A 15292-nucleotide genomic window follows, 5' to 3' on the forward strand; every position below is an offset into this window, starting at 1 on the left:
TAGGTAAGGAGTGTGGGCTCTGCTGGTTTCTGAAGGTGGTGAAGCATTTATGCTGATGGGTGGGAGATGGAAATGGCAGGTCCTTTGTTTCTGGAGGAGTCTGTCAGGGAAATATGTTTCTCTGGGACATGTTCTGAGATTAGTAAATAATTCTCCCTCCCATATGCCCTGGGCATTTTTCAAACTGCTGCTTCTATGCTGTATCTCCATGGGCTATTTGTTGTGCTGTCTCTTTAAGGACAGGGACTCAGTTTCCTATAACACACTGGGCTCTCCCAGAGCAGAGCCTACTAATTTTTAAAATTCTAGTCTTTAAGTCATGCTGGTTGTAAGAACTCATGAAATTCAGCCCCTCTTGCTTTCAAAGCCAAATGTTATGGGGATTCTTCTTCCCCATGCAGGCTCACTGGTGTGACTGTCTATTTTTCACCCTTCTCCATGCCCCTGGCTCCTCCCAACTGCAGACAGCCCAGGACACTTTTAGCTCGCCACCTCATCTTCATCTTTCCTATCCTCTTCCATGTGGCCTCTTCTTTACCTTTAGTTGTGGAGTTTCTTCTGCCTGTCTTTCGGTGGTTTTCTGTTATTTATGCTGATTTGAGTGTTACCATGGGACTAGGTGAGCTTAGGGTCCTTCTACTCTGCCATCTTCCCAGATTCCTACACTTATGTAAATTTCAAACTTATCAAAGATTTATTTTTTTAAAGTGAAACTATATTTTTTATAATAAAATATGTAAATATTCTAAAACCTTGTTTTAAGAAGGCCTTTAAAAATGTGTCAGAAACCCAGAAATTAAGAAAGAAAAAAAAAAAACCTAAAATTTGACTGAATAAAATAGAAAAAAACTTCACTATATCAAAAAACAAACAAAATACTATAAAATCAAAGATAAGAGATAAACAATAAAGATAAAAGAGAAAACAAAGTAGAAACAAATGGAACACATAACAAATAATTTTGTAATATCCTAAGGTGCTTATTTTTAGTAATCAATAAAAACAAGATAGAAACTACTAGAAGAATGTGCACAGACAAATAATTCTTCACAAAAGGGAAAAAATCAATAAACATATACTTTTTCATATATATCAGTAAGTATATACTTTTGTAGTATTTAAAGAATCCATAGCACATGTTTTATTAATATTTTGGGAAATTCCAGTACAATCAACAAATGGAAAGGATTTTCTTGTCAATAAGCCAGTGAAACTTAGTAGTCTCATTTTTCTAGCTTATGTGGTATTTATTCTGAATGTGGCCTCTTGATGTGGGGAAGGAATGGGATAAGACTAACAGTATCCTCTATGATTCGCATGGAAATATGAGAATGTCTTGGAATTTTCTAGATTTTATATATGAGACAATGATCTATTTATATTGAGATGTGTTTATAATTTTAATACAGAAATAAATGATCAACATTATTCAAAATATAATTTTTTAATACACTTACATGTTGATATTTATGCCTCAACCACTATGAAACTCAGACTATTATTAAAAAGAACCTTTCCCTCTTTCTTTACACTGAATTCAGACTCTTGCAGATCTTTCATAATTTCTGCTTTGAGATCAGGTGGTGCTGTTGTATTAAAGTTGCAGGTTTCTGTCAAAAAATCACAAAGCAGTTCTCCATTTTCATTGCCATCAATAAAACAATCAGATATGTCCATGGTGGACAGAAGGTCGTAACACTCGTACTTAATCCCCAATTTATCCAGCATCTGAGTGAGGTCAGACGATGTGACATACTGACAGAGGTCATCCTGAGGTAAGCGGGATCCGTACTTTTTCCACAGCTTGTCCCAGCCACTGATTCCTGTGTGATAAAACAAAGTTCATGCTTTTACTTATTCTTCTTCTCATTTCCCTTCTCTGCCAGGAAGTATACTACATGCTTAGAATAAAGCAGCCAATAAAGAAATATTCTTGCCTTTGGGTAGCTTAATTTAAGAGGTGCACAGCAAGGGGAAAGAAAGTTAAATACACAAGTAAATAAATCACATATCAGATGGTGCTAAGTGCTAATGAAAAACAAATCAGAACAAGGAATAAGGTGGGTTAAAGAGTTGGATGGGTTGCTGTTTATATAGAGTGGTCACAGAAAGTCTCTGTAATAATGTGACATTTGAGCAGAGATATGAGAACAAGCCATGTACGTATCAGAGGGAAGATTACCTTAGGTACAGAGAAGAGCAACTACAAAGGCCCTGAGGCAGGAGCATGCTTGTCATGTTAAGAACTAGCCAGGAAACCAGTGAGATTGGAATTCAGTGAGCAAAGGGGAGAATAGAAGAAGATAAGAATGGATGAGTGGTGGGGAAGTAGATAGGGTGCTGTATCATGTGGGATGAGATGGGAAGCCATTGTAGAGTTGTCTGAAATAACTTTCTGGATCGATGAACATATTCTATATCTGCATTGTCCAATATGGTAGCCGCTAACCATCTGTGGCTAAGGAACATTTGAACTGTGGCTAGTATGAACGAGAAAATGAATGTTAAGCTTTACTTCATTGCAATTCATTTACATATCAATTTCAATAGCCAAATGTGGCTTTTATACTGGACAACACAACATTAGATTGACTTAACCTGATTTACATTTTAATAAGGTTACTTAGTCACACAGATGAGAATAGACTATAGGGCCATAAGGGCAGAAACAGGGAGAACAGTAAGGAGGTTATGGCAATAATCTGGGTGACAGAAGATGGTAAATTGGAGCAGCTAGCTTTTGGAGGTGATGAGAAGTGGTTGGATTTTTTATATATTACGCTCCTAGATCCAGTGAGATTTGCCAACAATTTGGATATTGGGTATGAGTGAAAACAGAGTCAGTGACCCCGATGATTTTGGCCCCAGTACCTGAAAAGAGAGAATTGCCATTATTGGAAGTGGGAAGAATGAGGGAGGCGCAGTTTTAAATGTATCATCAGGTGTCAAGTTTTGGAAATGTAAATATGAGATATCTATTGATACCTCTTGGACATTCCAGCAGTAATAGGAAGAAGGCAGGGGTTTATGTGAGTCTTGCGTTCAGAGGAGAGGATCTAAGAGTAAGAACTGAAACAGAGAGAAAGAGCACAATAAATACAATGATAATTTTCTCAAACAAAAAATGGGGTAGCCACTCATGTCTCCACTTATAAGATGCTGCCTTGCACTGCCAATAAATAGGCTGATTCTTACAAATTTTCTTCCCAGCTTTAGAAGATGTTTTAGCAATGTCTATTGTGTTTAATTGAAAACCCAGCCCAGTGTAGAAGCTAAGAGATGCAGCCTCTGAGGGAGAGAGACACAGGTTGGAATGTACTTCTGACACTTCATGAATAAGATGAGATTTGTTATTTAGTCTCTGAGAACCTCAGTTTTCTGATCTATAAAGTGGGGATAACCATACTTACCTCAAATGCAACCGCAAGTATTAAATGAGATAATTTAAGTAATTGTTGCACAATGCTAAGCACATGCAGGTGGGTAATAAGTACTTATAAATGAACATCATATGGAATTAGTTTGATAATATATTTTCACTGGTTGTAATCTTGAGACTGTGAAAAAGCAAACTTGCTGTTTAGAAATCTATACTACTACTACATCAACACAAATGAGCATCTGTTTGTGGACCCTCTAATACCTGCATATAATAATGGGATGTTACATACACAGTTGATACAGTGTAGTAATTAAGAGGGTCTCTAAAGCCAACTGCCTAAGTACGAAGCCTGACTTTTCCTCTGACTAGCTCTATGAAACTTTCCCTCAGTTTTATCACCTGCAAAACAGGGATAACAATAGAATTTATGCATAGAATTGGGGCAAGAAAAAGTAAAGGAAATAAGAACCATGACTGGCACACGTAGTAAATAAACATTGTTCAAGTACTGGGAAATTAAGTTGGACTTGGCAAAGCAATGTAAGAGAGAACCTATATTCCAGAATTAATAGTGAAGATTTCAAAGGCTTGAGATTTTTTTGGTTCCCAAACCTCTTTTATGGTCTAATGAAGTAACTGACTCTCCAGCAAAGTACACAAACAATAAATACCTATACAGTTATGCATATGATTATTGGATGCTCAAAGACCCCTGGCCCTCATCCATGGATTAGGCTAAAGTCTCCTGATTGAACTCAACAAAACGGACTATCCAAGGCAGAAAAGAGTAAAATTTAAATAGCTTAGATAATTGACATTCTACTAATATTTCAGAGGGAGCGATAACTGCAGGGTATGCTCTAGAAGGTAAAATTGGAATGAAGCAGAAAAAACAAAACCTCAGTCCAATGAAAAAAAATAGGGTCATGAGTATGTATTAAAAAATCTTTCATTACAAAGACAGTGATTATCTGCCCAAATAAGAATATGCCTACAAATAAGACTTTACAAGAAAATAAATATTTCAATGAGTTGAAAAGAAGCTCTATTATCATTATTATTTTTATTTTTAAGCTGATAGAGAAAAAAAATAACCAAATACTGATTGCAGAAAATTTACTGGTGTCAGTGTTGTGTGACTTGGTGCCAGTTATTCCATTTCTGAGCTGAGCAATTATACACTTTCTAACTGATGCATTATCATAATGGCTCTCGGTGGGCACAACATATGGTGTTACTTTTGTTTCCAACATGATATAAACCAGATTCTTTTTTCTCATTGTATTAAAAATAACACACCATGATTTGCCTCCTTCCTTAGTCAGGTAAGGAGAGGGGAGAACAAAAAACTGGTGTCTCCTTCTGGCTAAATCCCCTTAACCAGAAAAGTTGCATTTTAATTAGCAACTCTCAAAACTAATGCCTGGCTACTACATTTGCAGAAAAACATGCTACTACTGATATAATTTTAGTGTGAGACACTCATTTTAAAAATCCACCTCATTTGTCCTTATTTCTCTTCCTTTTCATCCCCAAATCAAATCTTTTATCTTTATATAATCAGGAACTTCTGCTTATTATAATTAAATGAATATTTACTGAGCTGGGCTAGCTCTGTAACTGATACTTACAAATACAGATAAAAGCCTTCTTCCCTCAAGCAACATGTATTCTAACAGTAAATGCTGTCATTTAATTCTGATTTCAATTTCTCTGTCTTTTCCTAATGAGTTTCATTTGCCTACTCTCCATCGCTTTTCTCTGCCTATTCCAGCATGCACTTTAGTGTGTGTGCGTGTCTGTGTGCACGTGTATCTTCTTTATTGAGTCTTTTACTCCTGTTTATTAAACCTATCTTCAAATCTCCAGAACTTTCTATGGTCTCTGATTCCAAGTCCATCATGTAGTTTTAGCCAAAACATGCTCTTTTTTTAGACACATTCAGAACTAGTAGTTTAGAATATTATAAGGCAGAAATAATAAATGATCATAAAATATTTATTCAGTTCAATTCAAATATCTATTGGGTGTGTTCTAGGTGCCAAAGAGATGAGAAGCAGAATGGCTGCTCTCAAGGAGCTCTCTTTAAACTCCTCGTATGCCTCTGATAAGAAACGTAGCACACTGCTCCGAGTGTTTACATGCCTCAATCCTCCACTACATAGGAGCTGTTCAAAAGCAGAGGAAAAGTAATAGTCATCTGCATCCTACAGAGTCTAGCAGTGACTGACTGTAGAAGCTCAAGAAAAGCTGAATGAACCAAATCTACAAAACAGCTATCCTGTGCAGACAACATGGGCCTGAGAGCACAGGCTGTGTACTGTTTTCAATATGGCTGAACACACATGGTACCTAGGTACACACGGTGCACATGGAACATAGAGCCAACCTACATTTCTGCATAATTCTGGAAACTGACCCCATATTTCATTATCTTATGATTAATAAATTGCAAAAATGAGTGTCCATATGGTACTCAAATAATAGTAATTCAGTCTATTCAGAGAAATAACTTGTTAATTCAGTAATAGGTCAGTGTCTGAGATGGACAGGAAAGAGCCTTAGCTATGTGGCATATTTAAGATGACCCTTTAGAGCAAGATGGTAATCCAGACATACTATTATCTGCCTAGATATTAGCTAGATGAGTGTTCCTGGAAATTTAATTTAGTAACTAGTTCTAGGTTTGTCTGAATCATCTGCAATGAGCACCCAGTTTTCTGCATTGAAGTATAGCTATGGATGACAATGCTGCCTGAAACAAAGCTTTCTTCCCAAACAGGTTTCTGCACTTCTAGGTAATTATGAAGCAAATTCCACCCAGAAAGTGACTGCAAGAGGCTTGATAAGAACAGAACTTAGTGTGAACCATTTTGGTATATGTGTTCCAAGTTTTAGGGCAATATTCAAGTTTAAGGAATGTTTTCATGGGGTAAATATGGAGAAGGGGGTTTCAAGGATTACAGTTTGAGCTGAGAATGCAGTTTAGGGCAGTGGTTTTCTTACAGGGTGAAGGAGGAAGTTACTCAGGCACCTCATATGACCCGGGAAGCATTCTCAAACTTGGTTGCTATCTACAGACTGGTCTGGGCAGACAGGGATTTGAAGTGATATCAGCAAATGAAAAAATGAACAATAAAAATGTAGATCAATCCTATACTTGTTAATTGGATATAAGACAAATCTGATTGCAAATTTCTTGTGATTCGATTTGTTTTTTCTGTTGGAAACTGGCCATGATCTATTTTTCTAAAAGCTGACCCATGTATTTGTATTGACTTTGTTAATGCAACAAAGAAAATATTGCTATTTTTAAAAAAGGAAACTGCAGCCACTTCCATACACTGAGGGGCAGTACAGTTTATCCTGGGGAAATATACTGTGGCTAAGACAGGTTCATAGGTGCACAGATTTACCCAGGTGAGAGAGGTAGATCAAAAGGGAGTTAAACTGCTCCAAGGAACAAATAAGAGGGATGGAAGGGAAAAGTGAGGAGTTGGTATCTTAGGAAAAGTAGTGAGGTAAGAGGATATGGGTGAGGTCTGGGAGAAGTTATGAGTGGGTGCAAGAGAGAAGGGCACCACTGAGCAGGAGAAAACCTAGGAAAAGAGTGGCTGTGGGACTTTGCGCTAAATTCTGTTCCTGCTGTCCTTCTATGCCATCAGTCTTGCCATCTCCCAAAAATCAAAGAATGGTGCTTTCGAGAATGAAGGAAGTAGGGCTCTGTCTATGTTTGGAGCAAAGCAGAACAGGATAAGAAAAGGCAGGTGAAAGACATGCAAGGTTTGGAGATAGGAAATCAAAAATTGAACTGGCAGCAGAAGTTTGGGGCAAACAGTGGTTGGCAACCATCAGGAGCATGTAAGCATGACCCCCAAGATCCTTAGGAGTCATGGGGAAAGGGATGGATGACCCAAGTTACTTGGGATAAGGGATCCCATCATTTTTTTCTGGATTTGTAAGAGTTATAAGTGATCCCCTAAGACTGGGGAATCTGGAGACATTCAGTTTATACTAAACTGATGACAAGACCAACATATTTGACAATTTTATTTACCTTTTCAAGTAGAGTATTTTCTTTACTGTAAAGGAAACTGTATTGAACAAGGTGGCTTATTTTTTATTACATATATTTAATTAATTTCTTTCCTTAATAACTCTTCTGATAGAGGCAATAAAGCTGTAACTTTTAGCCTTAGGAGATAGTTGGAAAGTCCAAAATAAAATGCCTAAATTTATCTTCTTTTGTTAAGTGGTTCTTTAAAAAGAAATGTATGTATGATATTTCTCTTGTAGCTGCACAAATCTCTTCTAAGAAAAGTGCATGTGATAAAGGCGGGGGGTCATTAGAGTCCCTTTAATAATTGGACATCTGTTATTTGTTGCATTCTTACGTGTAGGAACAATGTCTATGAACAATGTTGTCCTCTTTGGGATACCTGTCTCCCATGATGAGTACAGTAATGAGTTTTTTACTGTATACAGAAAAAGTTAGCAAAATATTTCCACCATCAAACTACATTGACTGAATATCTTTTGACTCAAAATACTTTTTAAGAAAAAGCTAATTGATATTTGAGTCTTTACTCCCTTTCTTTGATTTTTCCCTGTGAATGTATATATACATAGTATAATACATAGTACATACATACATAGTACATATGAACCACATATATGCGTAGATGCAATGTAATGTAGGTATGATTATCTAGAAATAGCCCTTGAATAAACTAAGACTCATAGACCAAGTTCACACAGCTAGGAAATGCCTCAGCATTCTTGCTGCATGTATCACCATGTATTTCACTGTGCCTGTTTTGGTTTGAACATTTCTTGATACTAATAAACCATGGATTGTATTAATATAATTCATGAGATAGCCAGCAGAATACTGTATTCATAAGGGTACTTAGTCAGTTCTCAGTTGTTTGCGGACTACTCATGTCAAACTTTAGACTGGCTTTTTCCTCTTGGTAGAAATATATTCATAGAAAACTGCTTTCTGACACTGAAATACTTAACTTCTGAAAATTTTAAGAATAAACCAAATATAAGAAAGAGTGGATCTTCTATTGATATGAAATATATCCTAAAATCAAACATACATGACTTCTGGATAAATTGTTATTTCTATCGGTAACACTTTTTCTTTATTATTGATACAGATTATCAAGAATAGACTGCTCTCATTGGTAACAACTAAGTTTTCTTTTGTATTCCTAAATGTAGTATAATGGCTTTACCCAAGTGTCTTAATTTAGACAGAGGTTAGTAGGAAGCATCCAGTTTACATAAGCCCTTCTAAATGGGAAAACAGAACTCTCCCACATAAATGAGTATTTTTAATTAACCAGAGATAAAAATAGTATATCAAAATGTTCCTTTAGGGAAGAGGTTGTATACAGGAACTCTCATTTGCAAAAACTCCCACATGAGTTCAAACCTAGAATTACAGGCAACAACCCTATTTGCCATCCTTAAAGTCATTTCTCATATTTAAGAATTGATGAATTTTGTGACATATGGTTTTGAGTAAGGGGTCTGGTATACACTTAGGAAGATAGAGACTGTTGTATATCTAGAATCAATCTGCCTAGCACTATGTAGACAATCCACGAAGATTGCTGAATGAAAGAAGTAATGAATTAATGAACTCAACAATGTCAGTGTTTCATTTATTAACATGTTTACTTCTCTATGTGGTACTTATTATATACTGGAAGCAACATGACATGATCAAATGCCCTCTTTGGAAAATAAGACAGAAATACAAAACAAGTGAACAATTTCTGGTAGTTATTTGAGAAAATCTACCATGAACAATATTGATAATGGCTCTAGAAATGCAAATTAATCAAATATGAAGGCATTCCAAATATTTAAACCTTTATTTATATTTAATAAACATCACAGAAGGGGAAGAGACATTCAAGAAGCAAAAAGGAGGTAAACAGAAATATTTGCTGTTTTTGGCCTCATTAAAAAAATTCCTATTAGTGGTATTTGCTCTATGTCATATAAAAAAGAATTTATATATAGACAACAAAGACAAATTTTCCCCAGAGAAAGAAGTAAATAGACATTTAATTCCACTAGACCCCCTAAATTGATAGCTGTTATGAAGGACTTACCTAATACTGTGTTAATTAATTGACTACAATCAGAAGCCAAGTCAAGAATTTCATATTATAGCAGGCTGCCTTCAAACACATATATCCAAGCACATATGCACTATTACTGTTTTAAAATTCAGGGTGAATGTAAATAATTTACCTGACACAAGAATAATGAGCATCTTAGCGTTGGTAGCTAAGAGACTATGGAAGAATTTCAGGGTAGCTGGGATATCTTTTACATAATACAGCATCTATAAATGAAAGAAAAGAGAAATTAGACACTTTTCTATGTCAATGTCTTTGTTACTTGGGCTAGATACTCATCAGAAAGTTTGATTTTCAAGTTGAGAGTTGTACTCAACAAAACACTTTAAGAATTTAAAAATTAAAGATGTTATATGGAGAAAGAAAGTAATAATGTGATAAAATATTTGAGAAAAGGGAAAACTATGGTATTTGCTCAATTACAGCCAAATAGTTTTAAATTTACTCTTTCTGACTTCAATAACAGAGACATTTATAGCTGGAGATACTTAGTCTCCACTCCACATTGGGGCATCAATTCTATGCTTACTCTACATTTTGTGAATTATAGTTCTTCTGGGAGAAGATGGTGCTGGCACCATAAAAACAGACCCCATTTCATGGAACGTTGCTTTAAAATTGAGCCCCTTGTACCAGCTTTACCATATGCTCACAGATGCTTTTTTTAAATCACAGAAAATATGGCAGGCTCTGATGTTGACAGATTCTCTAGGAAAATGGACTGAATAAAGCATGAGATTACATACTTGGTCACAAGGTGCTAGGGGTCAACCCACACCTTTTTAATAACTCTGGACCATCTCTGATGAAGTTCAGGGAGAGGCCTTTCCACTCAACACAGGTAGAGCCTAGAATTATACATTGGCAGTGGAAAATTTTCCCTAATGGCTTGCATCCCTGGAATCTACCCCCACAGATACTTACTTCTTAAATCTCATCTCCATCTCTCTTGGGCAATAATTTAATATTCTATTTAGATGCCCATGATAGAATTTTTTGCATTAAGCAAACACAACTTAAACTACGCCCCTTTCACATGAATGAATGAAATAAAATGGAGCTGCACATGGCCTATGCTGCTTCAGGACCATATTTAGTATCATGTCATTCCATGCTGTTCATGACAGGGATAGGTACCCAGATACATAATCCATAAGATGGCTAACAGTCTATGATGTGACCTGGCTAAAAAAGAGGAGGTGGGCCAGAACAGATGCTCTGAAATTTGATCTAATAGATACTGAGATTCTCTGAAGTTGACTGTGAACATTAAGTTGAAAGAATGTCATGACAGTGTTAAGACTATAAGGAACAATGAAGAGACAAAGATATAACATAGGGAAAATGTATACTAGACAGGGAGGAAGATAGAGGAATAGAATAGTAATGCAGAGGAAGCAGAGTTGCTTTAGAAAGAAGGAAGATGCATGGAAATTTTGAGAGAAATAGGAGAATGATCTCTGAAGCTGCAACATTTTATAACAGGTAAAAAATGGGATCCAGAGTACAAGTGGAGGGACAGGTTTTTGATAAAAGGTGGCTTTTGTAATTAGATGAAAGAAAGAGATGTTGAGTACAGATGCAGCTGTGTTTATAAATTTGGAGGGTGAAAGATGACTTTCCATCTGATGATTTCTCTTTTTGCTCTACAGTATGAAGTGAGGTCATCAGCTGGGAATGAGTGCTGGTGCAGGGGTTACAGGAAATGTAAGGAGAGAGAAGGAGGTATGAAATAGTTAATATGAGGAGGGAGGAAATTAAATCTAATAGAGAAACATTATAGGCTTGATGGACAATTTAAGTACTCTCTTACAGGTAAATGATTTTGTCAGCTAGGAAAGCAGAGGTGTAGGATTGCTTGGACAACTAATGTTGGAGTCATTTCTTCCTTTGATTTCTTGTAAGTTTATTCCTTTGGGATGACTGCACTTGTGGACTGTGGAAAGATGTCTCTTACTGTTAATATTGGTATTTCTAAAATATACACATTTTCTGATAGTAGACAACACCAAGTCTATACACTCATATGCTATCCAGAAATATCAGTGATTCTCATAAATCCGTCCCCATAACATCTAATGGTCACCCCCTTTCCAAGAAACCCTCCAGTGTATTTCTAAGAAATACACTATCAGTGCTGGATCATGGAAATAAATTCCTACTGAATGACTGACTGATGTAAGTAAACTTTATTGACCTAAGAATGATCTAAACTGCCCCTTCTGTCACATGCACACTAGCCAGGTCATCAACAGAAGGGAAAGAAAGGATTCAGAAAAACTCTGGGACATCGGTCCATCCAGACCATTAGAGCTGTGCTAGGATATGTAACACTCTACTGCCCTCAGAACTATCTATGAACTTCCAATCCTACAAAAATTAATTAAGCCAACATTGAAAAAAAAAACAGTAACTGAAGGTGTCTGAGTATAAAAAAATTGGCTTTTTGAATGTTACAGAGAATCTCTCAGTACTATCAACACCTTTATCCTCAATTCAGACAGATAATGTTCACTTGTAAAATCAGAAACCAGATTTCCATTTTTCTTCCTAAAGATAGAATATTAGGCATTCTTCATACATATTTCTGAAAAAAATCTTTCTGAGAATATATAACAATAAATATTTCTTACCTGAATCATATGAATAAAGTCCCACTTCTGCAATTCTTTTTTCTCTATGATTCTATTTTGATATTCAGATGATGTCTCCTTATGCCAAGCAAACTTTATGTTCTCGAGGTTTGATGTCTTGGCTACAAGCTCTAAAATATAGAAAAGAGATGGCACACCATCAATTTTAATTGCAAATGCAGAATCCATTTCCATTTCGAATTTTAATGCAATCAATGTTATATACATAACAGATATAAAGCACATTTTTCTTTTTTATGTAGCTCTGGAAGACCAGAGAGTTCATCCTGATTTTTTTTTAGTATTTTTATTTAGTATTTAGTACTTTCTAGTATTAAATGAAATTAGAGATGAAAGAAAGAGTCAATAAGAAATAATTATGAGAACCCTGATCAGACATTGGTTACATTATCTCAGTATTAATGGGGAATCAACTGATGAATTTTATCAGTGGAAAGCAAATGATATGATTCTGTAACCCAGGAGTCAGCAGACCATGGCCCATGGACCGTATCTGGCTCACCACCTATTTCTAAATAGACTTAAAGCTAAAAACATACTATTTCACTTCATGACTTTATGCCTTTCATATCTCATGCTGTTAGACTTTTAAATGGTTGAAAAAAATCAAAAGAATAACATTTGATGATATGTGAAAATGATATAAAAGTCAAACTTTTGTGTTTATAAAGTTTTATTGGAACATACGAACACTCAGTTTATCAGCATCATCTTTGGCTGCCTTGGTGCTACCATAGGAGAGTTGACTGGTTGTGAGAGAGATTGTGTGGCCTAAAAAATATTTACAGTGTGCGTTTTTTCAGAGAAGTTTGCTGACTCCTGCTATAATCCATTAAACACAAACCCTTTAAGAGCAAGGATTCTGTTTAAATATTTCTGAATGAATTAATGACTCTGTCTCTAAGAATAAACATCAAAAATAATAGTTGATGACCAGGGAATAGAGGAGTCAGTAAAAAAAGAAATCTAATTATTCACTGTTCATATTTCTGAGGCGTTAGTCATGTCTGCCAAGAAAACAAATTAAATATGTTCTTTTCCCAATAAGCTTAACAAAGAACATACCCTAGTAACTATGTTGCTAATGACTGAGGGGACAAATTTGGGATGATAAGCCTTTCAGGATAGGGTTTGACATAGAGCACCATGGGTTACAGTTACCTTTGTACTTGGCAATTTGCTCAGCACTTGGCTCAACAACTTCATTGTTGATATGAATTTCTGGATATTGAATCTGCACTTTGGAAAGAATTTGAAGATCAATTTCACCTAGAAGACAAGCATATGGAATATATAATGTAAGTCCAGAAAGAAATGATTAAGAATAATTTGAGGTAGTATATTATGTCTTACTTGTACTAGGAAAACCCAACATAAAGAATAATGCTCAACTGTTGCCCTGCCACATTGTCTATGATGCAGAACAAGTAGGTTGTAAGTAGGAATAATAATATGACTTGAGGAGGGCTATGATTGTTATTCCTTCCTTCATTCATATAACCCTTATATATTATTACCATATTATGTTAAATCTAAGATGCCATTAATTCTAGGACTCGGTCAACTCTTCTTTTTGTATCACTAGATCAGAAAAAACACTGTCAATTATAATTTTAAGATTCCATCAACTGAAAGAGGTATCCCAAATTCAGAGATGTTAAAATATGAAAAAAAAAAAAAAAAAAAACACCTGAGAATTGATAAACTAGGCTAGGCCAGAAGCATATAAAAATATGTCAGAAGAAAAATATGTTAGGTACAAAAAAAAAAAAAGATAAAAAAGATGTCAGACATTCACTTTCAAATACACCATGGTCTAGTAGAAGACATAGGCATGAAAGGAACCCTGTCGGGTTGGGCCATGGTGGGAAGAGGAAAGGAGACGGTGAGGAAAAGGAAGGAGGAGAGGTCAGAGAAAGGGAAAGCCTTATGGAAGGAGACCGTCCTGAGCTCTGTGTTCCAGGGTAAGTGGAAGATAGCTCAGAGACTTCTGGGAAAATGAGGAATTGCAGGTAGATAGGACAGGTAGATAGAGACATGAAGTCAGGGAACAGAACGGTGTATATGGACTACTGGCACTTCAGAATTTTGGAATATTCAACAAGGTAGGCATCCAAGCAAAAGGTGATTTCAGTGAGGTAAAATGGAAAGGAGGTTATGGTAGAATAGATATGTATTCATTAATTCATGCACCAACAATTAATTGCATACTGTGTGTCCGGCACTTCACCAGGCTCTAGCAAATAAAGTTAGAAAGAGCACAAAGATACCTGCCCTGATGAAAACTTACCATGTAAATGATTGAGTGAGAGAGATGGTGATAAGTTTGATGGACTTGAGTTCCAAACCTGTCTTCTCCACTTACTAGGTGTATATAACTTTCAGCAATTTGCTTTACCTCTCCAAGCTGTATTTTCCTCATCAGAAAAATAGCAATAATGATAGCACATAATTTATTAATTGTGAGGGTTCAGTGAGAAAATGCATACAAAACTCAGTGTAAAATAGACACCCATTAAATAGTAGCTTTTCATTAGTTTTATTGCTTTCATTGAAAATGAAAATATCTCCTCTGTCCCTATTGCTGATGTCTCCAACTTAAGTTCTGCAATTTTATTCTCTAAGGTTATGATGTTGACCTTTACTAAAATAGATCTATGTGCTGGCAAGACTAGCCTATGAAAATGATGTTAGTCTTTAACATTTTGGTATAAATGACATTAACAGAACCTCTACAAGGTTAGATATGGCAGGCAACAAAAGCATAAGTCATAAGACTAGAAGGTCTGGAAGAAAGGAAGTGAGGAAGATAAATCCGGAACAAAAGATGCTAGACTAGGAAAAAGGGCAGTCAAACAGCACCATGAGAGCCCCAAGTACTGGTAATAGGAGCTGGTGGGGATGGGGAGGGGAAGAAGTGGAAAGGAAGCTGAAATGGAGGATAAAGGAGCTTATGTGACAATTTTCTGGCCTCACCAACATGAAACCTTTTATACTTTCTGTAATAACTCTAGCTGCCACTTTTTGGCCACCTACTATTTGTCCAACACTGTGCTCGGCATTTTACTTGGATCATCTCACTTAATCCTGACCAC

At 35.9% G+C, this 15292-nt stretch overlaps 1 protein-coding gene across 1 annotated transcript in view; it reads right to left on the reverse strand.

The window, feature by feature from the left end:
• Window positions 1-1028: 1028 nt before the first annotated feature.
• HNMT (histamine N-methyltransferase) overlaps window positions 1029-15292 on the reverse strand; it is a 41908-nt gene continuing 27644 nt past the window's right edge. The window contains exons 4-7 of the mRNA XM_032411202.1: window positions 13359-13466; window positions 12177-12307; window positions 9656-9749; window positions 1029-1823 (exon numbers count right to left, since the gene is read on the reverse strand). Coding sequence (XP_032267093.1) covers window positions 1468-1823; window positions 9656-9749; window positions 12177-12307; window positions 13359-13466 — 689 coding nt within the window. The 3' untranslated portion in view covers window positions 1029-1467. The remainder of the gene's footprint in view (window positions 1824-9655; window positions 9750-12176; window positions 12308-13358; window positions 13467-15292) is intronic.

Source organism: Phoca vitulina, unplaced genomic scaffold (assembly GCF_004348235.1).
Source record: "Phoca vitulina isolate PV1807 unplaced genomic scaffold, GSC_HSeal_1.0 scaffold1, whole genome shotgun sequence".
Taxonomy (NCBI): domain Eukaryota; kingdom Metazoa; phylum Chordata; class Mammalia; order Carnivora; family Phocidae; genus Phoca; species Phoca vitulina.